This window comes from Diachasma alloeum, unplaced genomic scaffold (genome assembly GCF_001412515.2).
Source record: "Diachasma alloeum isolate Michigan unplaced genomic scaffold, Dall2.0 Dall_scaffold_00216, whole genome shotgun sequence".
NCBI classification, from domain to species: domain Eukaryota; kingdom Metazoa; phylum Arthropoda; class Insecta; order Hymenoptera; family Braconidae; genus Diachasma; species Diachasma alloeum.
The window spans coordinates 1-26,921 of NW_021680381.1; the positions used below are offsets into that span (position 1 = coordinate 1).

The 26,921-nt window shown below is 36.7% G+C and overlaps 5 protein-coding genes across 7 annotated transcripts in view; 2 read left to right on the forward strand and 3 right to left on the reverse strand.

The window, feature by feature from the left end:
- The first annotated feature begins 4,305 nt into the window (after nucleotides 1-4,305).
- Nucleotides 4,306-7,964, forward strand: LOC107037323 (eukaryotic translation initiation factor 3 subunit D). The gene is made up of 4 exons (XM_015255823.1): nucleotides 4,306-4,571; nucleotides 4,646-4,691; nucleotides 5,728-6,670; nucleotides 7,299-7,964. The coding sequence occupies exons 1-4, from the start codon at nucleotides 4,362-4,364 to the stop codon at nucleotides 7,819-7,821; spliced, it is 1,722 nt and encodes a 573-aa protein (XP_015111309.1). The 5' UTR covers nucleotides 4,306-4,361; the 3' UTR covers nucleotides 7,822-7,964.
- A 37-nt stretch (nucleotides 7,965-8,001) lies between these two features.
- Nucleotides 8,002-11,173, reverse strand: LOC107037324 (probable low-specificity L-threonine aldolase 1). The gene is made up of 4 exons (XM_015255824.2): nucleotides 11,073-11,173; nucleotides 10,117-10,234; nucleotides 9,955-10,038; nucleotides 8,002-9,093 (listed from the first exon to the last, which is right to left on the reverse strand). The coding sequence occupies exons 1-4, from the start codon at nucleotides 11,115-11,117 to the stop codon at nucleotides 8,123-8,125; spliced, it is 1,218 nt and encodes a 405-aa protein (XP_015111310.1). The 5' UTR covers nucleotides 11,118-11,173; the 3' UTR covers nucleotides 8,002-8,122.
- Nucleotides 11,174-13,357: 2,184 nt separating this feature from the next.
- Nucleotides 13,358-17,863, reverse strand: LOC107037267 (probable low-specificity L-threonine aldolase 2). 2 transcript variants are annotated; one of them, XM_015255729.2, is made up of 4 exons: nucleotides 17,740-17,863; nucleotides 16,299-16,416; nucleotides 15,279-15,362; nucleotides 13,358-14,658 (listed from the first exon to the last, which is right to left on the reverse strand). In XM_015255729.2, the coding sequence occupies exons 2-4, from the start codon at nucleotides 16,414-16,416 to the stop codon at nucleotides 13,766-13,768; spliced, it is 1,095 nt and encodes a 364-aa protein (XP_015111215.1). In that variant the 5' UTR covers nucleotides 17,740-17,863; the 3' UTR covers nucleotides 13,358-13,765. The 2 variants fall into 2 exon arrangements, with proteins under 2 accessions (XP_015111215.1, XP_015111214.1); XM_015255728.2 differs by having other exon boundaries at nucleotides 16,299-16,422.
- A 1,655-nt stretch (nucleotides 17,864-19,518) lies between these two features.
- Nucleotides 19,519-24,223, reverse strand: LOC107037268 (probable low-specificity L-threonine aldolase 2). 2 transcript variants are annotated; one of them, XM_015255730.1, is made up of 6 exons: nucleotides 23,988-24,223; nucleotides 23,595-23,793; nucleotides 22,208-22,306; nucleotides 21,972-22,089; nucleotides 21,177-21,260; nucleotides 19,519-20,489 (listed from the first exon to the last, which is right to left on the reverse strand). In XM_015255730.1, exons 3-6 carry the CDS (start codon nucleotides 22,250-22,252, stop codon nucleotides 19,603-19,605), a joined length of 1,134 nt encoding a protein of 377 aa, XP_015111216.1. In that variant the 5' UTR covers nucleotides 22,253-22,306; nucleotides 23,595-23,793; nucleotides 23,988-24,223; the 3' UTR covers nucleotides 19,519-19,602. The 2 variants fall into 2 exon arrangements, with proteins under 2 accessions (XP_015111216.1, XP_015111217.1); XM_015255731.1 differs by lacking the exon at nucleotides 23,595-23,793.
- Nucleotides 24,224-25,953: 1,730 nt separating this feature from the next.
- Nucleotides 25,954-26,921, forward strand: part of LOC107037296 (myosin heavy chain, non-muscle) — a 45,540-nt gene continuing 44,572 nt past the window's right edge. Inside the window, exon 1 of the mRNA XM_015255777.2 lies at nucleotides 25,954-26,843. Coding sequence (XP_015111263.1) covers nucleotides 26,487-26,843 — 357 coding nt within the window. The 5' untranslated portion in view covers nucleotides 25,954-26,486. The remainder of the gene's footprint in view (nucleotides 26,844-26,921) is intronic.

Here is a 26,921-nt window from a genome sequence, read left to right on the forward strand (position 1 = left end):
TCCATCTGCCTACAGGGAACCCAAATTTCCTCAGGAATCGAATGGAGTTAAATTCGCCGTCGAACTGCTTTTTCTTTATCCTTTAATCTCAATTAGGAGGGGAGAGGTGAACTTTTAATTACTGGGGGTCACTGTGCGCCGCGAAACTATCATTTTTCTCACTGGCCCATGACTTTCATGGCAGTTTTTATTTTTTTGTTACAGAGATTAAGGGATGAAAGAGGGTTAATTGATGGGGAATTAAATTCTCCGTCGAACTGCTTTTTCTTTATCCTTTAATCTCAATTAGGAGGGGAGAGGTGAATTTTTAATTACCGGGAGTCACTGTGCGCCGCAAAACAATTATTTTTCTTATTGTGCTGTGATTTTAATGACAGTTTCTTCCATTTTTTACAGAGATTAAAAGATGAAAGAGGGTTAAGTGATGGGTAATTTAGTTCTCCATCAAACAGCCTTTTTTTCATCCCTTAATTTCAATTAGGAGGGGAGAGGTGAATTTTTAATTACCGGGAGTCACTGTGCGCCGCAAAACAATTATTTTTCTTATTGTGCTGTGATTTTAATGACAGTTTCTTCCATTTTTTACAGAGATTAAAAGATGAAAGAGGGTTAATTGATGGGGAATTTAATTCTCCATCACACCGTCTGTGTTTCATTCCTTAATATTAATTAGCCAGCAAATGGATCACCTGAACAACATTAAGAACATGTTGAGGAAGAGGAGGGCATAAATTCCCCTTCGAAACTATCCCTGTGACAGCGGTATTGCTACTGTCGAGTTACCGGCACAGGCAGCTCGCCCAGCCCGTCAGATTCGACCGTGGCGTCATCGCTCCGTTGGGGTGATACTATTTTCGGCTTGGGGTCGTCTGAACCCCGAGATCTGAGCCTCTACTTTAGTCTATCCTCTTTGTTCCCGGATGTGCAGATTCTGATCAGGCGGTTAAACAGGGTTCGGTATTGGAGATTTCTTCAGGAAATGTCGACTGGTACGACATTTGCTGAAGAAATGATGAAGGGATTATCTCATTTCAAGCGGATTTATTAACTGCATCGAACTGGTCATCGACCAGTAGAATATAATAAATTGAGTCAGACAGTGGAGAGGTAAATGGGCTATTGCAACGGGAGAACGGTTTTGTACGGTGGATTTGGAAATGACGGAAATCTTTTTAATGGTAATCACCAATTTTGGGCGAATTTTTTGCGCACACTCGGAGGCGCCGGAAATGCTGGAATGGAAAATTTTCATTTTCACCTGGGGCGAAAGTGTCGGATCCAAATCCAAGGATTTTTCCCAGGGGAAACCCGACTTTCGCCAAAATCGAATTTTTTCGCCTAGTGAAGGTTGATTCCGTATTTATTGGCCCCTCTAATGCCAATAAAACCTTCGGAGGCGCCGTAAATGTCGAAATAAAAATTTTTTTTTCCACCCGGGGCCAAATATCAGAACCTTGGATTTTTTCTAAAATTGAAAATCTAAAAATAGAACTATCTCACTGCTTGCATTGGGAAGCAAAAATAGATGGAATTGATTTTCATCTATTTATCCCCTTGTTCATGGGCCCTGAGACCCGGAAATTGTCAGCGACATGTCAAAATAGATATTCAGGTAAAAAAGGACCGATGATAAATACAAAATAGAAAGTATAGTAAAACAGACCTTCTTAAATCATCAATATCTCTGGGTCTAATGACCGATTGGACGAGAGAGAAAATTCATTTCATAGGCTGAAAAGCTCTTCAAAATGAATTAAAAATTGAAATCTCAGCCCATCTCGAGATATCTGCGATTGACAACTGTCAACTTTTAATTGTAAATTTAAGTGACTCACCAGCCGTTGAAATCCTCATCTAGACGTTGAGATGCTCTCTAATGCCTCCAGAAGCTCGTCTCCATGAAGATCACTTGCACTAAAAATTTTTGAAATTAAATCCCGCACAAACATGACTGAAACAGCCATCTTACGTATTTATACACACGTCGACAAAGAAATTGCCGAGAGCACTTTAAATCACTTTATCACTTGATTAATATAAGAAAAACTTGCTCACAATTCACAACACTAACATTCTGATGAAATCCTGTGTCCACTTTTTTCACTCATCACGTTTTTAATGTATTAAAGTCTTATCACGTTTTTAACGGATTAAAGAGTCATTGAAAGCCTTCAAAATTTTCCAAAAAAACTCTCCCAAACTAAATTGATCATTCAGAATTGCCTCTGAGCGTCATCTAGTGACGTCACAAATACGTCGGTCACATGGAGACTCCAGATTTCCACTACTCGAAACGTCCATATCATTTTCAAACTCGTAATTTATCGAAATATTCAACCATTTCGTCGTAAGATAGTAGCCGTCCATCATTATTGATTAATTATCACCTTATTCATTCATTATTTTGATGATTTGATCAGTAACTCCGTCAGGGCAGTCATTATGAGTGTGCGCAGACGTTTTTATTCTCATAATTTTTGCTGTTACATTTCAATACTCTTAATTCATCAGAAGAATTGTAGATTTCATGAAAAAATTATTGTGGTCCTTTGTTATCAACTATTAATCGAATTTTTAATAATTATTTTGATGGTTTTACCCTTGATTTCGAATAAAATCCGGAGACGAACGCCAAAACCTAGACACTTGTCGGCCATTTTTTATGTGCGCGACATGTTGCGCACAGGTTTTTCTCATGATAATTTTGGTTTTTACGTTTCAACACTCTTAATTCATCAGAACAGTTGTAGATCTCATGACAAAATTATTGTGGTCCTTTGTTATCAACTATTAATCGAATTTTGAATAATTATTTTGATGGTTTTACCCTTGATTTCGGATAAAATCCGGAGACGAGCGCCAAAACCTCGAGACATGTCGGCCATTTTTGATGTGCGTAGAGATGATGCGCAGAGATTTTTCCTTTGTTCTTCGGCAATTTTTGTTTTTACGTTTCAACACACTTAATTCATCGAAATAATTACGGATTTTGTGATCTAATCGTTGTTGTTCCTTATTATCAACTAATTATAGCATTTTTAACAGTTATTTTGATGATTTTACCTCTGATTCCATCTAAAACACGGAGACGAACGCCAAAAAACAGGAGCACGGCGGCCATTTTGCATGTGCGCAGTGTCGTTGCGCATAGGTTATTCCGCTCAGTCGAAAAAGTTCGAAAAAATCCTCACCTTTCATTGAAAAAAACATCACAAAAACAAAGAATTATCCATTTTTAATAAATATAAAAATAAACAAGCAGATGAAGAAGATTGAATAAAAATAAAAATGAAGATTTATTAAAATGAAGATTGAATAAAAATAAAAATAATCAAGAAGATAAACAAGGACCTTTGAAAATCAATAATAAAACAGCGATATTTAATTTTTTGAGAAATATATTTCCATCATGAATTATTACACCAAAGGATAACAACACATATGATAAAATATATTAGGAAAAGCTAACATTTTCTCTCAGAAATTGTATTGAATTTTTAGTATTTTTTGTACCAAATCTTTTAAAAATTGTGCATCTCTACCTTATTGTCCCCAATAGTTATTTTTTGATAGAAAAAGTTTATAATCAGTGATTTTTCAATATAACGAATTCTGTAGAAATTTTTTCCATAAGAATTCTTGGGAATGAATTCTCCTAATTATTTTTCTTCCATTTTACTATGAGAAGCGAATAAAAATCCAGCGGAAAGAGCTTGGAAAATGTTTGCCCAAGCATTTTTGAAGAATAATAAAGATCTGCTGCCTAATCTTCAAGAGAAGAGGCCCAAAAACCGATAGAATTATTTAATCGAATATCAACAGATCTCCACTAAAATTCTTATAAAGTATTTTGTTCAACTATATTCGCCATGAATGGCGCAAATTTTTATATTAACAACACAAAATTCGCTGTGTAGGAGTCGAATTTCAAAAAACTAATTCGTAATTGTTATTGTAGACATTTTTTCAAAAATTTGGAACAAAAACGGTAAAAAAAAAGATTTTTTAATAGAATTCTCAGAGAACTCCTATAGAAATTTGTTAAAATTGAAAATTCTATTATATAATTAAATTATATATTAAACCTAATTCTATTATTATTGAAAAAAAAAGTACTGAAAAAAAGTCTTAAATAGTCTCCTCAAAAACCTGACATCTTAACAAATAACAATAATTCTCCACATTACAACAACTAAAATGTTCGAGGGACAATTAAAAAAATCGTAAATTTGCCTTTGAAATTTCTATTCGTGCAGAGCGCATGCGCCCAGTGTTTCTAGGCAAAATGGAGTTTCCATACCTTCCGTTTTGCTGGCAATAATCCGGGTGCGGTATGTCGGCGTGATTCTCTCGGGCGTCCAATGGTGCACGCGGAGAAAACAGAGAATCCAGTTGCCAAAATGTCGGAGGAGAAGTTAGAGGAAATTCTGCTGCCTCAGGAGGAGGAAAAAGTGCATTTTGCTGCACCAGCCATTCAGAATAATACGGATGGTTGGGGCCCGTGTGAATTGCCGGATCAATTCAAGGATATACCGTACCAGCCGTTCTCCAAGGGCGACAGGCTCGGCAAGGTGAGGGGTCGAGGCATATTGCCTGTGATTTTGACAGTTTCCTCACAGATTTGATAATAATGTTGGTTTTGTAGATCTCGGATTGGACTGGCTCGGCCTTCCAGGATAAGAAATTCACAAGTGAGTGGTTTATTCTTTCAAGACATTTCTAACCTCAAAACATTGGACTGTGTCACGATTTTTTTTAGGGAAGATGATTTTTTTTGGGGTATAGGCCCTATAGGGGGAAAATGGGAATTTCTCGTGTTTTTTAATCCTTCAGAATTCGCTAATGAAATTTTCAATTAATTGGTGTGATGAGAAAATGAAAAAATTGTGGGGAAAATCACCAATTTGGAATTTACTGGAGAAAATGTGTCTAAATTATGTGGCAATACGTGAAAATTGAAGATCTCTCATTGTCCCTCAATGATTTTACGATAACAGTGCACGGGATAGGCTCTGGAGAGAATTTTCACGTACGAGAAAATTTGGTAGAAAACGTGCAGTGAACCTGCTGAATTCTTTAATTGAAGTTCCAGAGAAATTCAAAAAATCAATCCTGAAGGTTTAGATTTCATTAAAAATTCAACGATGAGAATTACAGTAAAAGCAACAATATTCTGTATAAAATTTCCTAGAATTCTCAATTCATTGAAAATCTAAGTACATTTTAATCAACTTATCGTCCATCGCTGTCTCCAACTTTTAAACATATTTCCTGGCAACCGACAGATTTTGGGTTGAAAAAATGGAATATCCTTTAGAGAAATCCAATCTAGGAACCCTTGAAAATTAATTATCACACCAAATATATTCACTATATTATAAAAATCCAATTCGATTTCTGGTGATAAAAATCCAGTACTCAAAATTAAGACTCCAAAATTAAGGGTCAAAATAAGGGTCTCTAAATATCTCTCTACGCCATAAAAAAAAATACAAATCGACTTCTGCTGATGAAAATTCTGAACTAGAAATTAAGATTCCAAAATTAATGATCAAAATAAGGGTCACGAGGGATATAATGAAGGTCAGATGAAGGGTCACAGGTTCAGAATAAAGATCATGGGGCTCATATGTCAAATCATTAAATAATAAATTAATAATAATATAAACAATCACTAAATAATTTAATTCACATCAGAAAAACTAACAAAGTTCTCCCCCCCCCCAGACAAATACGCCTCGCAGTTCGGTTCAGGCAGTCAATACGCCTACTACCACGACGAGGACGAGTCGACCTTCCACCTGGTCGACACGACCCGCGTGCAAAAGCCGCCGTACCAACGGGGTCGTTTCGGCAAGAACCAGCGCAACATGCGCGGACGTGGTGGTCAGCGTGGGGGTATGAACCAGATGCAGCAGCTGGGTAAGCTCAAGCTCCGCGAGCGCGAGCGCAAGGGACAGACGAAGCGGTGGGGCCGCCAGCAGGGTCTCAGGAACCACAAGAACCAGCCGCCAATAAAAATTCGAGACGCCTCTGTGACCGTTCGCCCCGACTGGGTGACAATCGAGGAGATGGACTTCCCTCGTCTAGCCAAACTCTCCCTTCCTGGCATCAAGGACGCCGACGATGTCCTCTGCTGTGGCTCCCTCGAGTACTACGACAAAACCTACGACCGAGTGAACGTTAAAAATGAAAAACCCCTGCAGAGAATCGATCGCATCTTCCATACAGTAACAACCACTGACGACCCAGTGATCCGCAAGCTCTCGAAAACCGAAGGCACTGTCTTCGCGACAGATGCCATTCTCGCGACGATAATGTGCTGCACCAGGAGCAACTACTCCTGGGACATTGTCATTGAGAAGATCGGAGACAAGCTCTTCTTCGATAAGAGGGATAACACAGAGTTCGATCTGTTGACGGTCAATGAGACGAGTGTGGAGCCACCGCAGGACGATGGGAACTCGTTGAACTCCCCCAGGAACCTCGCCCTTGAGGCCACCTTTATCAATCACAATTTCTCCCAGCAAGTGCTCAAGTCCAGTGAGAACAGGTACAAGTTCGAGGAGGGCAATCCCTTCATCTCGGAGGAGGAGGAGGGCGATGTGGCCAGTGTTGCATATCGCTACAGGAAGTGGGATCTCAACAATGGGATCACTCTCATCTGCAGGTAAATGGAGTAATTGTGTTTGTTGAGGCATTTATTCTCTCATTTGAGTAAAAAAATGAGAAAATTAAAGGAGTTTTAATTGGAAAAATTGTTTTGAAAAAAATGCACTTATCCTAGTTCACCAATTCATCACAGATTTCCTCTCACATGCGTTTCAAGCACAACAAACAATTTAAAAGCAGAACTCATTTAGTTTTTTTGAGCACATTGTAGTTATTGAAATACGAAGGATATGATTCAATCAAAAAATGAATAAATCAACAAATAGTTGATGAGAAAAACTATAGAAATATGCAAGAAAGAATGTGTAAGCGAATAGATGTAAAAAAATATTTTCTGTTGAGCTTTTTATTCGTTTCCTTTATTTGATATATTTTTTATTTTTATTTATTCATCTCTTTGGTGTTACAAAAATTTTCTTTGTTTTGCCTCCTCGCATTAATGATTAAATGACATGAATTATATAAAAAAATTTCTGAATTCTTGTTTTAATTTTACTGTAACTCTGTTTTAATTAGTCAAGATCGAATATCACTGTTAGTTTATTTTATATATATTCATAGAATTTGTCTGTTGAATTTTTTTGAACTTTGCACATTAACAAACTAATTATAACTTTATTCTATAGGTGTGAGCATGACGCAGTTATGCAAGGACCCAACGGTGAGACCCAATTCCTGACGATCAAGGCTCTGAACGAATGGGACTCCAAGCTCGCTAATGGAGTTGAGTGGAGGCAGAAGTTGGATACCCAACGTGGAGCTGTGCTCGCCAATGAACTGAGGAATAATGCATGTAAATTGGCCAAGTGGACGGTCCAGGCCATCCTGGCTGGGTCTGACCAGCTCAAGTTTGGGTACGTGTCGAGGGCTAGTGTTCGTGACTCGAGCAAACACGTCATTCTGGGGACGCAGCAGTACAAACCAAATGAATTCGCCACCCAGATTAACCTGAACATGGACAATGCCTGGGGAATTCTTCGGTGCATCATCGACATCTGTCTCAAGCAGAAGGATGGAAAGTACCTCATCATGAAGGACCCTAACAAACCCATGATTCGACTCTACGACATCCCCGACAACACTTTTGAGAGCGAGGAGGAGGAGGACGACGACGAAGACGAGCCTGTCAACGATGCCTTCCAAAATTGATTTTCTCGGGGAAGGAATTGCGCAACAGCTATTGGTATTCTAAAATATTAACTGAATTATTAATTATTTCATCATTGATATATCGTGATTTTGTAATCGAACAGGATTTTCCAGAGGTGAGAATAAATGAATTGTGAATTGCAGAACTAGGGGTTTCATTGAATGAATCGATCATTTTGTTGATTTTTTTTTATTTCTAAGGTGAATGAGTCATTTTTCACGTATAATACAGTTTGAATACATTTACAATAATTTAGACGATTGATGGGATGATATCACTTGACAGTTGTAATCAGCATAATTATACTTGTTGAATGTACAATTTCTTCTCCAGTTCGCAAGCTATTTCGTTTTCCTTGTTTTCCTTGTTCTCGTATATGAAATTCAGGGTCTTGTTGAATTTAGGATCCATTTGCTTTATTACATATTCGACCTTCCTCTGGGCAGCCCTAGCCCCCTCTTCAGTAACGTCAAGGTGGTAAACGAATCTCACCATTCTGGGACGCACAGCCCATGCCAACACCCTGATCTGATCATCCTCATGCTCGTCCTCAATCTCTCCAAGTCGTTTGGCGAATTTTGGCGCAGTGACCTCGTCGGTCTCCTCAACACTGATCCAAGCCATGTTTGTCTGGGCATCGATGGGATGCACTTTGAATATATCAGAGTCAAGTTCGTTTACTGTCTTCATCATCGCAGCTACTTTCTCCTGTTCTTTGGCGATTTTAGGCAGATTTTCGAGGGCCACTAGGGCACAAGCAGTTAGAACTCCAGTCTGACGCATTCCACCTCCCAGAACTTTTCTCGTTCTTCTCGCCTGGGCGATGAATTCTCTGGAACCACAGAGCATTGATCCCACTGGGGCCCCCAATTTACTCAGGCAGAAGGTCACTGAGTCGAAGCCCTCGACGATTTCTCTGATGGGAGTTCCACCGATTATCGAGGCGTACCAGATTCTCGCACCGTCCATGTGAAGCTTCAGTCCGTGCTTCTTGCCGAATGCCACTGCCTCCTTGATCCATTTCATCGGGAGAATCTTGCCGTTGTGCGTATTCTCCACTGCCATCATTCGGGAGATGGAGCTGTGAACGTTTGCGGAGTCCTTGAGTCTCAGTCTCACTTGTCTCAGGTCGAACGTGCCGTCGGGGTTGTTGGGGATCGGGCAAATTGTCACGTTTGCTATTTGCGCTGCTGAACCCTGCTCGTGGTGCACCATGTGGGCGTCTTGACCGAGGTACATCTCACAGCCACGGGTGTTGCAGTGCACCATTGCTAACGAGAGGAATTTATTCCTTCAATTAATTTAATGGAAAAACTGTAGCCCCATTTTTTGGCAATTTCAAGATCGTTTTGCATTTTGAGGAAAAAGGGGAGGAAATTGCAGATTGACCATTTTACATTTTTTTTTCTATAGAATGTTTTCTGTTGAACATTGAATATGTGATAAGCTGCGATATTTATCAATAGCATCGACCAAAAATCATGAAAAGTTCAATAGACATCCAACGGATTTTTTTAATTAATTCGCTAGGTTTTTCAGGAAATTTTTTCGTGTGTGTAAATATAAAATCTGATTTTTATTTTCGTTAGTCGTATAAAAATCGAGAAATTTTTGGACACCTCGTAAAAGATGATCGAGTGTTTTCTAAGCAAGTTGCATTATTATTTATGAGAAGAGAATGTTACAAAAAATGTTACTATTCACAAAATTTTAGGTATGATTTTTTTTTAATTTTCTCACGAAATTTAATTTAGAAATTCAAAAAATATGCGAATTTATAGCGCTGTTCGGCGAAAGGATAGAGCTACTTAAAATAATTTTATTTTTAGTTCACATTGGCTGATGCTAGAATAAAATAACTAAATTTCTTCTTAATCCACCAAAATTACAGAGGTTCGATATTTAAAAATGAATTAAGACTGGAAAACTTGATCAATTCATTTTAAATATCATTTCCACAATTTTTTTAAATAAAAAAAAAAGTCCACAATTATAAAAAAAAATTTCGTTCAAACTACTTCCTGCACCCCCACATACCGTTGTATTATGCCTATTTAATTAATTGATTTACTCAATTATTCTCGATCATTTGGATTTTTAACGTAAATCGTTTTATGAATAATTATACTCACTGGACAGTAAATTTCCCATCGTTCCACTGGACACGAATAATGCAGCTTCCATCCCCATTAAATCCGCGACATATTCTTCTAGTCCTGCGAACACAAATCACGAGAGAATGCTTTAAATGTCCCCAATACTCGATTTTTATTAACGAGAGTAAAAAAAGTTACTTTTTGTCGTTGGATCTTCATGATAAACATCGTCACCAACTTCTGCATCGTGCATGGCTTTTCTCATAACAGCACATGGTTTTGTCACAGTGTCACTGCGAAAGTCGACGGTAACTACCTGTAAAATGATGCACAACGTGAAGCAGCTGTTAAAAAAAATACCATTCGTTGACATCTCGTCCGAAAAAAATTAATAGAAGATGTCTTATTAATTTCTCGCCGACTATTAAAAAATTTCGCAGCTTTTGCATCTTTTTTTCTATACAAATGTTTAATGTAATATATTTTATAGACTAGAAAAAATTACTAGAATTTGACTTTTTTTGGGCAACTTATTTTATCGAGATGACTTCCGTAGAAATTCCTAAATTTTCCAAGTATTTTTGTTTGGTTTTTTTAATAAGAGGAAGATTGATGAAAAACGACATTTCCATAGAAAATATTCTATAGAAATATCGAATTCACTAGGTTTTTCTAAAAAATACATTTATTCCTCATGAATGCATGAAATTTATTGTATATCCCTATTATCCAAATTCATGTGCCACTTTCGAATTTTAAAAATATTATAGCTATAGAGTTAATTATAGTTGTCGATATTTATTCGCATACCAATAAATATTTACATCTATAATTACAAATAGTTATGCATAACTGTAATTCTTACTATTCTTTACTATTTATTATTTCAAATTAAAGAGTTACAGTTATGCATAATTATTTATAACTACAGCTATCTATAACTACAATTATGGCTATAATAATACCTATAAATAAATTCAAATTACAGCCGACAGAAACGTTCCATTCATTTTTTAAAAAGAGAATAATTTCTATTAAGAATTTTCAATTGAAAGAAAAGGTCCAAAAAAGCTGCGGATTTTTTCAATAGAATCGGTGAAGACCTAATGACAATTTTTTCGTCAACGATTTCAAATTAAATCCTCAATAATTACATGTGCTCCATAATTCTTCCCAGTTTGTGCACTTCCGTAGGACATCCTTTTAACCGGTAAAATAACAAAGCAGAACTGATGTGAAACCTGTCCGAAGTCAATATCGGCACTGTATGAATTCCTCAAAACCAAGTGTCCTTATATACCCTCCAATTTATTATCGATTTTCCTCCTTTTGTTCTTTTTCTTTGCGGCTGATAGCAGACCACGCGGAACTATGAAACACAGTTGCTAATCGACTGCTCATCAATATGTCATGACATAAGATGTATTACTCCCGGAAAAGAGCAACACCGGGGGCTCGAAGCTCGAGTCATGGCCAGAGAGATTGATCAATGCCGCACGGTTAAAAGTCAGGGGAAACCCGCGCGATAATAAGGATAACAATATCGCAAGGAGATCTTCCTCAATTTAACAATCGCAAATTGTTTCGATGAAGTGGTCAAATGTAATTGGGAGAACCGAGAATTCAGAACACCGGGCTTCCCAACAGTGCTTTCTTTATCGCGTCTGTCAGCCCTCAATCAAGATTAGCGATATTTCATTAAATGCGCAGGTGCACGCACGAAAAAAATTAATAGAAAAACCCATCGAATTCGTTAGAAAATTTTATTAAATTTTTATTAAACTTTCCATTAGTTTTTGGCTGATTCTATTGACAAATTCAATAGAAAACATTCAATAGAAAAAGTCAACAGAATTCGATTTTTCTATATAATTTATTCTTTTCATATATTTTCTATAGAATTTGCTCGACTCAAATTTTCTAAGTTTTTTTCATTCTATTTTTCCTTTCTTCTCATCAAGAAAATCAAACGAAAAAACTTAGAAAATTTGAGCCGAGGAAATTCTACAGAAAATATCTTAATAGAATAAGTTATACAGAAAAATTGAATTTTATTGACTTTTTCTACTGAATATTTTCTATTGAACATTTCAATAGAATCGGCCGAAAACTAAGAGAACAGTTCAATAGAAATTCAATAGAATTTTCTAACGAATTTTATAGGTTTTTCTATTAGCTTTTTTCGTCCGTGTGACGTCGTGGTTCTGTTGAGGAACTGGATTTTGTTTCCATTTAATTAATTCCCTGTAGTCATTTATCATCGCTGTTTCCTGGTTGTGCACTTCCGTATGTCATTACTTTAACACTGTTGGTATGGTTTTATGTCAATACGAATTACGTTGTTTTGTAGCTATATGCAAATTTAAGAAAAATTACACCTCATTTTGAAGTGGATGGAAGCACTTGCGGCGAAAATTTTGACCAAGAAATGGCTGCAGCGATATTGTGATGGTTTTTTTTTTATCAGAAAAATTATTATTTCGCTGCACGCACGAAAAAATTTCATAGAAAAACAGCGAATTTGTTAGAAAATTCTATTGGATTTTTATTGAACTTTCAATTAGTTTTTGGCCGATTCTATTGAATTGTTCAATAGAAAATGCTGTATTTAATTAGGTGATAAGGGATGATACATATGTATGAAAAAAGTTAATCGAAAAATCTAGCGCCTTTGTCAAGCAATTCCGATGAATTTATATTAGAAGTGTATAAGAATTTCATCGTTGTTCTGTTGAGATTCTATTTGTTGTCTGCGCCCATTAATGATTATGCAATTTTTCTGTTTTTTCAAAAGATATTGTATGGAAAAAAGTCAATGGATTTGGATTTTTCTATATAAATTCTTGGGAATAAATTTTCTGCTGTTTTTTATTTGTTTATCATAATAAAATTCAAAAAAAGAAATTTGGAAAATTTGTGCCCAAGAATTCATACAGAAAAAATCAACATTTATTGAAAAAAACATAACAAATTTACATAATTTTCGTTGACAGGAATCAACGAAAACAATTTCACATTTTTTTGAATTACATTGTTTTCGATTTCTATAAAAATTTCAAAAAAATGACATTTATTTCGAGGCGTATAGAAGTACTAACAGGATAAATTTTTCTGAAAAAATATCTGTAGTGTTATCACCGCGATTATATTTCAGGACTGATAAGGTACTAAATTAATGATTGTAAATATTGTATTCAACACAGTTACCTAAATCAACAAATTGAGGTCATCTTCAAGGATGACGAAAAATGATGATGTGACAAACGAGGGATTATCAAGTAATCATATAACGATTGGTAATTAATTATTAAGATATTTATTATCAATTCATTGACGATTTCACAACTATCACCATCTCAATATAAATATCGATAGTTATGAAAATGAAATATAAAAAAACATATTTAAAAATAACAATTTCTTTATCTTTCTTCGCACAATTCTGGGAATGTACACGTTTCTCAATGCTTAAAAATGCTCCATAACAATTTCTCTCCAAGCATTTCCCCTTACTCATCCCGACTTGACTTTGAACTTCGGATCCATCTTTTTGACCAAATAGCGAACCTTCCTCGTTGACGCCTCCAGCCCCTCCTCAGTGACTTCCAGATCATCCTCGGTCTCTCACAATTTTTTAATTACATTGTTTTCAATTAAAAAAAAATTTTTTTTTTAATAATAAAAATTTAAAAAAATGACATCCATTTCAAAGTCTATAAAAACACTAATTGGATAATTTTATACCAAAATCAACAATTGTCAAATCAAGTAATCATGTAACAATTGATTAATTAATTATCAAGATATTTATTATCATCGAAATTTCTCTCCGAGCATTTCCACCTACTCATTCCGAGTTGACCTTGAACTTCGGATCCATCTTTTTGACCAAATAGCGAACCTTCCTCGTCGCGGCCTGCAGCCCCTCGTCGGTGACTTCCAGATGAAAAACGAGCCTGACAATGCTCGGGAGTACCGACCAGGCCAGCACCTTGACCCGGTCATCCTCATGGTCATCCTCGGTCTCCCCAAGTCGTTTAGCGAACCCAGTAGCAGTGATCCCCTCCGTCTCCTCGATGTCGATCCACACCATGTTCGTCTGGACCCTTCCGACGTCGACTCTGAAGACGTCGGACCCGAGTTCGTTGATAGCCTCCATCATCGCGACTGCTCTCTGGTGATCTTCGACGAGTTTGAAGCGATTCTCCAGCGCCACGAAGCCGCAAGCAGCCAGGACCCCCACCTGGCGCATCCCTCCCCCCAGGACCTTCCTGGCCCTTCTCGCCTGGAGGATGAACTCTCTGGAGCCGCTGAGCATCGAGCCCACTGGAGCCCCCAGCTTAGTCAGGCAGAAAGACACTGAGTCGAAGCCATCGACGATCTCCTTGATGGGGGTTCCAGGGATCATCGCAGAGTGCCAGACCCTCGACCCGTCCATGTGCAGCTTCAGTCCGTGTCTCCTCCCGAATTCCACGACTTCCTTCAGGAATTTCATGGGAACTATAGCCCCATTCACCGTGTTCTCCACTGAAATCAATCGGGAGATGGAACTTTGGACGAACGCAGGGTTCCTGAGCCTTCCTCTCAATTTTTCTAGGTCAAATGTACCGTCGGGATTCGTTGAAAATGGGCGGAGCGTGACACCTGCTATTTGGGCGGCGCAACCCTGCTCGTTCAGCACCAGGTGGGAGTTCTCGTCCGCGTACATCTCACAGCCACGAGTGTCACAGTGCACCATGACTGGTAGGAAAATTCATCATTGGTGGTGGCAATGTTCACGTGTCGGAGAATTTAATAGAACAATTTAACGATTTCTGGGAGAAGTTTTTTTTTAAATTTATTTCTGGGAGCAGTTATAGTGAATTTCTGGTGGAACTCTGGGAATTCTCTTGGAGTTCTATTAGAATTTTATTAATAATAATTTTGCTAAGGGATATGTGATAGTGAAAAATAGATTCTTATTTTTCTATAGAAATTCTTGGGCGCAAATTTTGCAAGGTTTTTCTGCTGTATTTTTATTCGTTTCTCATAATAAAATTGAAAAATTGAAGAACGAAAATTCACGGAAATTAATGCATGAGAAAATTTCATCGACGAATCCAGCGCTTTTTATGAGAAAGTCTAACGAATTTCTGCTCGAACTCTGTAAGAATTCTCTTGGAGTTCTATTAGAATTCTGTAAAAAAGATTGTGTAATTTTTTATGTAAAAAAGGCGCAGATTTTTATTTTTGTAAACTAATTAATTTGAACTAACTAATTTGAGTTTGAAACTATCAGAAATTATACTCAATGTTTTCTGATATCAACAATTTTGTTTTTTTTTTTGAGAATGGGGAAATAGGTTTTTCGGGGTACATACTGGAGACTAAGTTTGCCATTGTTCCACTCGTCACGAACAGCGCAGCTTCCTTACCCATCAACTCAGCAACATACTCTTCGAGCTCTAAACAGTGAATTTGATTAAAGATGGGGTTGAAGTGGTCGCACGTGATTTAATGCTGATGAACAAAAGTCTGCGATAAAATAATTCCTTATACTTTAAACTGATAAAAAAATAATAATAATTCCTCGTAAAGTAATTGTGAAAATCATGTTGTATTTTTCATTTTGCATTCTTGGTGAAAATATTGTTATAAACTCAGAGGAACACGTAGAAAACAATTCTTAGAAAAACATTGCGAATTGGCTAGGAAATTCTATTGGATTTCAATTGAATTTTCTATCAGTTTTTGTCCGATTCTATCGAAAAATTCAGCAGCTAATCTGCGGGCTTTTTTCAATCCAAAAATTCAATGGAAAATATATAATTATTCTTTTAACATATTTTCTACAGAAATTCCTCAGCTCAAATTTTTTGAGTTTTTCCTTTGATCTTTTCAACGAAACGAGAAGAAAATTGAGTGGAAAAAATTGGGAAATTCAGGCCGACGAATTCGTACAGAAAATGTTTCAATAAAAAAAGTTGTATAGAAGTTGAAATTCTGCAAAATAAAAAAAACGCGCAGTAAAGCTGTCGAATTCATCAATAGTTCTGATCAAAAACTAGTAGAACTTTAAATAGAAGTTCAGCAGGAATTCCCTAGAATATCTTATCGAATTCGCAATGTTTTTCCGTGAAATTTTGTCATGCGTGAAATAATGTAGTGATGACATTCAGATTTTTCATTCACTATAACAAAATTATGTTACATCTCATTGGCCTTTACTCTACAAAGAAAATTATTCAAAACAATTCCGTGTCCCCCTCGGACCGGAAGACATGAAATAAAAATTGACCACGAATGTAGTTCGCTAGACTTGTTTCATCATCCCATTCTTGCAATAACAACTATAATGGAGTATAATTTTCCTCAATGGGAAAAGAAAGAAAAGAGTTTACTGATAACTGTTGGATCTTCTCGATACACGTCATCCCCCACTTCGGCATCGAACATGGCTTGTCTCATCGCGAGACATGGTTTCGTGATAGTGTCAGTGCGCAAATCGACAGTCATCATCTGAAACTATAGGGGAGTAGAATGGATTTTTTTACTAAAGAGGAAGAGCTAAAAAAACTATTCCGTTCGATCAATAGTTCAATGAACTATTACCTAACACTTTTTAAAAAGACAAGTGTCCATATTATCCCATTCCAGGGATCGACGTCAATCATTATATGTGGACGTCCGCATGAAAAGGGACCACTTTGTCGATATGGTGTTATGTATACTCTGATAATATTAATAACATTTCGCACATTTTGACCCCAAAATGATCTTCATGGGGTAAAAAATGATGTCATTAGAGAAGATGGAAAAAGCAATTTAATATTGGTGCAAATGGGAGTTGCTGACACAAAAACGTAAATATCTCGGAAACTAGAATCGACAAAGTGGCTCCTTTTCACGTGGACCTCCACATATTATTAATACTAAGGGAAGTTGCGCCTTAAAATAATCAAGGTTCACCTGTCTTCATTGAAATTTGAAAAATAATAAAACACTTGATGATCTAAATTTTCAACTGCCTATGAATTAAATAATTGACAATGTGGTACCTATCGTCAATTGCTTACTGAGTAAATAATTCTAAATTTCTTAAGGATATCCAAGCATATTGTACAGTTTGGTACAGACTGCACTTTCAATGATCAAATTGGTTAATTAAACTATGTAATTCAAATTACATTTTGCACAGAATTATTATTTTGTAAAACATTCACTGTTTGTAAATAAATAATTGAAATTGTTTGAACTTTCTTAGTTTTTTAGGCATGGAATGGATTTCTGCAAAAATTTAAAATATGAATAAATATATTACAATTCTGAACACATGATTTTTATAGTGGAAAATTGATTGTTTATGAATTATTTACAGAAATTGCTCGTAATTGTCAAAAAATTGCTATTACGAAATTGCAAACTTTCTGATGTTTTTTCAAATTTTTAAAATGTTTTCTAACGATTCAATGTCGAGATTCAAAATCAGACCTCCAAAATTTAAATTGTAAAATTGTAAACATTGTAAAATGTTTTACGGAAACTGAGGGTCAAATGGAGTTCAAATGAAAGCTCTGATATTCCATTACAAAAGTAGAAAATCATTTCACTGAAGAAAAAATAGCCAAAGTACTTGGATATCCTTAAAAAAAAATTGCAATTAGCGAAATAATCGGCAATTCCCCGAACTCAATTATTGATTGATAAAATAATTCGGAAGTTGAATATTTAATTGGTGATTAATTTAGTAATTTAAAAATTGTTGGGGAGAATTAACCAATGGACTAATTAAAAATTTAACTCCGGGATATGAATGTATTGTGAGAGTTATTTTCGGTTTACTTGGAAAATCGATGACGTTGGGAATTTCACGAAAACCCCGCGAAATGATTCTCCGGTTCCTCACGAATGCAACCCGGCTATCTCGTGATATCACGGAATACTGGGAATTACCACAAATCTCTTGTATGAGAGTGTTATTAACCTAAAATATTTTTATCCAGCGACAAACAACTGAAAATTCGCTCTCCCGGTTTCCGCCACCCTCAGCGATTTTTTAATGGATGGATCGAGCTGAAAATTGACGACCGAATGGTGGCAATAACTGAGACATATGCCACATGACGGAGGTTTTCTATTTTCCAGTATAAATTAAAAAATGATAAATAATAAAAAAAATGAGTATTAACTATTTCATGGTTCGTTGATTTGCGCGAATTATGAAAAAATTCATCATGTTTTCGAAAAGATATTTATCATTTCAAATTATCTTGTATACCGCACGTCCACGTTATATTTCCCTGGGCAGTCCATCATGAGATGAAGTTATAGTTAACTTAATCTCATTCTAATTCGTTCTAATTACTTAAAGTTTTAATTTTTTGTTGGAGTTATGATTTTTAAAAATCTTACAGTTTCACCAATTATGAAGAAACTATTTTTATTTTCATTCAAAACGTTGGCGAATTTATATTTATCAAAATTATTTCTACAAAACTAGAGGTTCTAGGCTTGAAAGAACCCTTCCAAGTTATTGTGTCAACCCCTTCATAAGAGTGTTAAACGCAAGGAAAAAAGTCACTTCAACACATTTTTTTGACATCTGGAAATTGATTTAAAATTTATAATTTTACAAATTTTAAAATGAAAATGGACTTTATTCCTATCACTACTACATGGCCGACTATTATTAGTTACATTTTTAAAATAACCACATAACACTAACAGTACAAATATACAAACACTAACAGCCTGTCCTCTTCAGGGCTAAATTTATTTATCTACAATAATCAACAAAATATAATATCACAAAAAAAATAATACAAGACGGAATAAATATGGCAACGTCATAAAAATTTAAAAACAAAATTCCTAGAAAGAGTTGCGCTCGTGGAAAGAGGTTTCTTTAATAATTAGAAGAAGCAGTTGATAAATCATTCATTATTGACGGAATTGAGTATATTGAATCTTTATATAGAATTGATCATTAATAATATAATCAATTCTATAATATAATATTAATAGAATATAATCAGTAATTAGAATAATTAGAATTAATTATTGACTAGCGAACGGGCGCTTCGCGCCCGTCGCTAGATTATATTATATTATGTTAATTTATTTTATTGTTTTCTTTCCAATTTTTCTTTGCGGTTAAATTAAATTAAATTTATTGGATTCTAATCCCATTGTAATATACAAATTGTGGGAACAGTTTTTTTCATTTTCAAATGAAGAGATAATTATGTTAAATAATAAGGAGAGTATTGATACTTTTTTTTGAATGATCTATATATTTTTCACATATTGTTCAAAAATTTCTCTATGTACTACATTTTTCACATAACTATTTCCATCTTTTTCATTTTTTATGGTACCTCCTTCATTTTTTTTTAAATGCCGAAAAAATATCATTATGTTCCCTTTCTATGATCTAATTTTAATGGAAAAAAGTGAAAAAAAACAGAGATACGTGATCAGTAAGAAAATAAAAATTTCGATTTTTCAATGTCTCCGGAAAGTTTTAAAATTGATATATTTTTTCAAATAATGGAAGAATACCCATCAATTCAATTTCTATCCTCACATTTTGATAGAATACATTAAAAAAATAGCAAAGAATAAAAATCGGAGATAAAATTTTTTATCGGATTAATATAATGTAATGTGTCAATAATTAGAATTGATTATATTAATAGAATAAAATCAATTCTTCTTGCACTTAGGATCCATCTTCCTAATCACATATCTAATCTTCCTCTGTGCAGCCTGGGCTTCCTCATCAGACACATCGAGATGGAAAGCCAGCCTGACAGTCCTGGGTTGCACAGACCACGCCAACACCCTGACCCGATCGTCCTCATGCTCGTCCTCAACCTCCCCAAGTCGTTTAGCTAACTTCGGCGCAGTGATCTCATCGGTCTCCTCAACACTGATCCAAGCCATGTTGGTCTGCGCATCGATGGGATGCACTCTGAAAATATCAGACTCGAGTTGGTTGATGGCCTTCATCATCGCAATAGCCTTCTCATGATCTCTGACGAGATTGGGGAGGTTGTCGAGTGCCACGAAGCCACAAGCAGCTAGAACTCCCACCTGGCGCATTCCACCTCCCAGGGCTTTCCTCGTTCTCCTCGCCTGGGTGATGAACTCTCTGGAGCCACAGAGCATCGATCCTACTGGGGCCCCTATCTTACTCAGGCAGAAGGTCACCGAGTCGAAGCCCTCGACCATTTCCCGGATGGGAGTCCCACCGATTATCGACGCGTACCAGATCCTCGCACCGTCCATGTGAAGCTTCAATCCGTGCTCCTTGCCAAAGGCCACCACCTCCTTGATCCATCTCATCGGTAATATCTTGCCATTTATCGTGTTCTCCACTCCTATCATCCGGGAAATTGGGCTGTGGTAGTTGTCGGGGTCTCTCAGCTTCAGCTTCAGTCGCTTCAGGTCGAATGTGCCGTCGCGATTGTTCGGTAGGGGACAGATCGTGATGTTCGCTATTTGAGCTGCCGATCCCTGCTCGTGGTGCACGATGTGAGAATCCTCGCCGATGTAGATTTCACAGCCGCGAGTGTTACAATGCACCATCACTAGAGGGGTGGATAAATCGTTAGATTGAGGGAACATTGAGTAATTTCTTGAGCGAAATTGAGGGATGATGACTTGAATGTGAATACTTCATGATGAACATGTTTTTTTGTACCAGTAGATGAGAGAATGATGGTGATGCTAAATATTGGGACCTCGGGAATCGTGAACAGACCTTTTGATCCTGAGAGTCACTAGATTTGCGGACGCTTTTACCGAATTTACAGGGAACGAAATTTTTTACAAAAATTTGAGGGCGAATACTGGAAAAAATCTCAATCGGCCGTCGAGGAAAAATTCTAGTGTTGTTAAAGTAAAATTTCTGGGGATTTCAGCGAAAAATTCATTTAAGTATAAGAAAATGTAACACAGTGACAAACATAAAAAAACAACCCGAAGAATTCGGCGAAAGAAAAGGCAAAGGAGTGCCATATTTCGAAAAATATTATAGTGAATCATTCCGTCGTCAATTCATCCCGTCATTCCGCCTTCAATTCAAAGGAAATAAATAAACTCATCGTTTTATTTCAGACTCTCTTGCTTCCGCAAATATTATCGCCTTTCGAAAAAAAATATTAGTATTCGTAGACACCCATTATGAGTGAATGTGTTTTTTTGTGATACTATTTCGTTTTTTCTCTTACTGTATTTATTTTTGGGGGTAAATCGGTTTATGGGGCTGTACTCACTGGAGATTAGGTTTCCCATCGTTCCACTTGATACGAATAATGCGGCTTCCATTCCCAGTAACTCCGCAACGTATTTTTCTAATCCTGGAGAGATTATGGATTAGAATCGTTACGGTGGCAGAAGAAAAAATTAAAAAATTGTAACATTTTTCCTATTTCTATTTTCTATTTCTAAAAACATCATATCTCGACGTTTCATACCACTCTGAGTCATGTCCAAGCAAAATTAGAGAATCGAAAAAAATTGCATTATCGGGTAAAGACTTGAAAGATTGAAATAAATCAGTAACGAAACAGTAAAACGAATACGTCCGAATCTAAGGGCCATAAGGGAATCCAATAGCAAATTTCTCCTAAAGATTTTTCGTAGAGCGAATTTAAAGCCACAGAAAATGGTATAATAAAAATATTGCTATCTGCCTTAGATTTGGAAATATTCATTTAAAAATGACGAATATTCAAAATCGCTACTGAAATCGAAACATCCTTCCGACAGAAACGAATAATTTGCGGAATAATTCGCTCGAGTTTGATTAAATGAATAACAATGACGGCATATAAAATTCTTTCAAACTCATCACGCAAAGTATTCATTCTTATTTGAAATCTTCGAATTTGCGTCAATCTTCTGAGTCTCTGCCTCATCCATGAAAAAAATTTGCAACAAGAATTTTTCATCCTTAGGAATCTGCATTTTTCTCTCAGTTCAACAGCTTCAAACAATTGATTTTACGCGAATTGATCTTGTTAGCATTATTATTACTTATATTACTGCGTGAATGTGAATTGATTTACTTATTACTGTTGGATCTTCATTATACACATCATCGCCCACTTCTGCATCGAACATGGCTTGCCTCATCGCTAGACATGGCTTCGTGAATGTGTCGCTTCGTAAATTAACAGTCATTACCTGGAATCGGTGAGAAAACATCAAACTCAATTTATTGAAAAAAAGAAAGAATTGCGACAGCTTGAATCGCAAAGAAAATAAAAAATCTATTGAATTCTTCATTCATATCTAAACTCACATCTCTCTCCTGGTTCCTCCCGACTTGCGGAGTTCCGTACGACATCTCGAAACCTTCGAACTCCCAAATCCCCTAAGAATCTCCGAGAAAAAAGTCAATCTGAAATCAACCCAAACCAAATCCCTAAGCCTTTCAAATAAAATTCCGTACTCTTCCTTTCTCTGACCGATCAATGCGACGTAGCTAACACTATCTTACTGATAACGGAACGCCGTCCAAGGCTAGGCATCATCATCATCCACTTGAGAAAAATCTAAGTATATCACCTATGAAAACATTCAATAGAAAAATCTAACGAATTCACTAGACAATTCTATTGGATTTCCATTGAACATTCTCTTCGTTTTTGGCCGATTCTATCGAAGTTTTTTTGGTTGATTTTCTTGATGGAAAAAAAATCGAATAAAAAAACTTGGAAAATTTGAGCCGACGAAATTCTATAGAAAATATTTTAATGGGATAATTTATATAGAAAAATCGAATGCTATTGAGCTCTTCTATAGAATATTTTCTATTAAAAATTCCAATAGAATCATCCAAAAACTAATAGAGCAATAAATAGAAATCCAATAGAATTCTCTAGATTTTTCCATTAAATTTGTCCGTGCGTGATACCTCTCATGAGTCATTTGGTGCTATAGAATTTCCTCGCCTCAAATTTTCGAAGTTTTTTTGTTTTATTTTTTTAATGAAAACGAAGAAAAATAGAAAGAACAAAATTGAAAATTTTGAGCCGAGGAAATTCTTTAGAAAATATTTTAATGAAATAATTTATACAGAAAAATCGAATTCTATTGAGTTTTTCTATTAAATATTTTCTATTGAACATTTCAATAGAATTATCCAAAAACTAATAGAGAGTTAAATGGAAATCAAATAGAATTCTCTAGCGAATTCTCTAGATTTTTCTATTAAATTTGATCGTGCGTGATACCTCCCACGAATCATTTGCTGCTATAGAATTCTCTCGGCTCCAATTTTCCATGTTTTTTTGGCTAATTTTTTTGATGAAAAAAAACGACAAACAGAATGAAAAAATTTGGAAAATTTGAGCCGAGGAAATTCTATAGAAAATATTTCAATGAAATAATCTGTATAGAAAAATCAAATTCTATTGAGTTCTTCTATAGAATATTTTCTTAAATAGAAATCCAATAGAATTCTCCAGCGAACTCTCTAGGTTTTTCTATTAAATTTGATCGTGCGTGATACCTCCCACGAGTCATTTGGTGCGAAAAACATCATCCCGATAATCGGAATCACCCCCCGACTCCCCCCCACTAGAGCATCATGAATCACCACACATAATGCTACATCCTTTTAGGTACGGGTCAAGACACAACGTACTCTGTCAATTTAATGCCCATAGAATTATAGTAAATTGTACCTTAATTGTACTGGTTTTACTTCACCGCCTATCCGAAGGCTGTTTGATTACACTCAGCAGGAGGTGTTTCTCTACCAAATATGGCGGATCTTTCCTCGATCAGATCGATGAAAACGTTCATCTCAATTCAACTCCCCTCTCTCCTCGCCCCGTCCACATTTTTACTTTTTATCGTGAGAGGACATGCACGAGGAAATTCCTTATTTGGACAAAAATCGATCGAGATTTATTTCACGTTATTTGAGTTTGCAGAAGAAATTCAATTCCGAGGATGTGATATTTCGGGTGAGAATCGAGGAAATGAATCACTGTTGTTTATGCAATTTCGGATTTTTTTAAAGGGTCGTTATTATTTTATTCTCATAATTTAACGATGCAAAACGTGCGAATTACCTTGTACGGATCTAACGTGCGTCGTTTGACATACATTTATTTATATTGTGTCATTACGAAATAAAGTTAACGTGAGTCACTGGCCGCGGGCATGGTTCGGCAAATAATTGCAATCTAGGTTAGAATTATTTTTGTTTATTGATCTTCATTATTTTGCAGTGGATTATTCTTCATTTTAAGGTAAATACGACGAGTTTGAGTCGATGATGCAGCGAATTATCGAGTGGAGGAGGTAATTGCTGGGATTATTCCGCGCTGTAGATCACCGTGATCGACTGCGCAGGCGTACTAATGATTTATTCGAAATTATGCCCGCCCTTTTGGGAGACCGATTGTTGGTGCCCTCTGGAATTCTTCGCATAGATCTCCGTGATTGCTCGATCGATTGGTGAAATTATTTTTAGCGTTTTAATGAGGTTTCGTGGCGCTTCATTTGGTGAATGCAGCTTGGACCGAATTGAGTAAATCTAGGGTGTGAGTCATCCGCTTCTGTTGATATTTTTTATGCCGATGGTTCTCACCTTGAAAATTGTAGGTCAGCGGGTTTTGCGATTTTGGCGCTGGATGATTGTTCAGTTTATTTGATTTATGGGGATTGGTTAGTGTGTGCTTTTAGAAATATTTGGATAATTATCTTCTGGGATTTTATAGTAATGATTATATCATTTGTTGAGTTAACGGAAAAATAATGAATTGTTGCAAGTGAAGTTTTCGATATATTGCATTTACAATATGAGAATTTTTTTTAGTAACGGTTTTTCTTTCTAAATTCGAATTCTATTTGAATTTTTTCATGAGTTATTTTGTAATAATTATTATTGATGATTTTATTTCTGTAATGTATCACATATATTGCACGTTATATCGCGTGCTAAATCGAAAAAGGGAATATGAACCTGATCTAGGGAACATGAAATCTGGACAACTTGGGCTCTAGAATCATTTTAATCCAAAATTTGAGGAAATTTTTTTTTTTTGGCGCATACGACCTTTTTCCACTTAGCACGCAATATGATATACATTACACATATTGAACATAAAATTAAAAATATTGTCACATCTAAACGAACAAAACTAAATAGTTCATTTGAGGGTCACAAGGATCATGAGGATCAGAATAAGGGTTATGAGGTTCAAAATAAAGGTCAGGAGGATAAAAATAAGGGTCGCGAGGGTCAGATTAAAGGTCGCAAGATTAAGAATCAGATTAAAGACCCAAATAAAGGCAACAAGGGTCAGATTAAGGGTCACAAGGGTCAGAGTAAGGGTTCAAATAAGGGAAATGAGTGTCATAAACCAAAAGTCAGAAACTATGGGTCATCAGGATTATAATGAGGATCAGATTAAGGGTCCAAATGAGGATCGCGAGGGTCAGATTAAGGGTCCAAATAAGGGTCATGGGCGTCAGAAACTAAGGGCCACAAGGGTCAAAATAAGGATCTCAATATCCCTCTATATCGTAAATTTAGACTCCAAAATTAAAGATCAAAATAAGGGTCACGAGGGTCAGATTAAGGGTCACAAGGGTCATAATAAGGATCATAAGAGTCATAAGCGGTCGGCGGAGCGAGAAAGGGCGTATAAAACCATAATGATAAAACAAATAATTGTCCGCAGGCACCAGTTCCCTCGCCGTTGAGCCCCCGAGAAATTCGAAAACTCGCGCCCAAGAGTCCGCCAGCCACTTGTAAACCGGCCCATTCTCCGGGGCATCGGTACGTCAGCGCCAGTCCACGCGGCTAGATTGCAAATTTGCCGACTGGAAAGCGCTGACACAAGACAGTTGACCCAACAAAGACACTAGAGTCCCCCCAGCACCCGCCGAAACGAGACACCACCACAATTTGAGTTTTGCGCCCGTTCCCGCGCCCCGCCGGCCTCAGCCACCATGAAAACCGTAGACAGGCAGGCGGGGCGAAGGAGAGAGGGCCCCGTGATGGCGCGTTGTGCCGAACGAAACGGTTGTAAAACCCGAGTGAGACAGAGACCAGAGACTCCCAATACCGGAGTGAAAACCCAATGGGGGTAAGAGGAGAGTGAGAGTAACAGGACAAACGTTGGGGAGCGGTAGTTTCGTGAGGTAGTTGTGTGGCAGCGGTCGTGCAAGTGAAAAGGAGTCGGCGTAGTAATAAAAAGACATCTTACATGTGCGGTAGAGTTGAATAAATTTCGGTAAAAAAAAAGGGGGCCAGGCGGGACGGTTCGCGTATGTCGAGAGCCGACGAGTGCCGCTGGTGACTGGACCGGTGAAGTTTAGTTAAGGAAAAAATAAATAAATAAATACTTCGCGGGACGGAAAGGATCAATCGAAGCGTGAAAAAAATATCGAAAATTCCTGAGCGCGCGTTCGAGAGGAGAGAGAGAGGCCGTTCTGGTCGGCAACGTTCCGTCATTATTATATTTTATATTCTCAAACCTGTGGAAATAAAAACGGCCAAGCCAAGGGGGGAGGGGAAAAAAAACCACGGGGACGCATTGTGTTACCAGCGCTAAACAAAAATGGCGGACGGTGATTCGAGGGTAGACCGGTCGGATCCGGAGCTACGTTACTTATCTGTGGATAGAAATAATTTTAATGATCCAGCAACTCAGGCTGAATGGACACAGAAGAAATTAGTATGGGTGCCACATGAGACACAGGGCTTTGTTGCTGCTGGCATTAAGGGCGAGAGGGGCGATGAGGTGGAAGTGGAAATTGCTGAGACCGGTAAACGTGTGCTCGTTGCTAAGGATGATATACAGAAGATGAATCCACCTAAATTTGATAAGGTAGAGGATATGGCTGAACTGACGTGCCTCAATGAGGCGTCTGTACTTCATAACCTCAAGGATCGGTATTACTCTGGGCTTATTTATGTGAGTAGAATGCTAACAATGATTATTTATTTGTTTTTGTTTCGATAATTGGCCGATGATGATTGTCAGGGGGGGGGG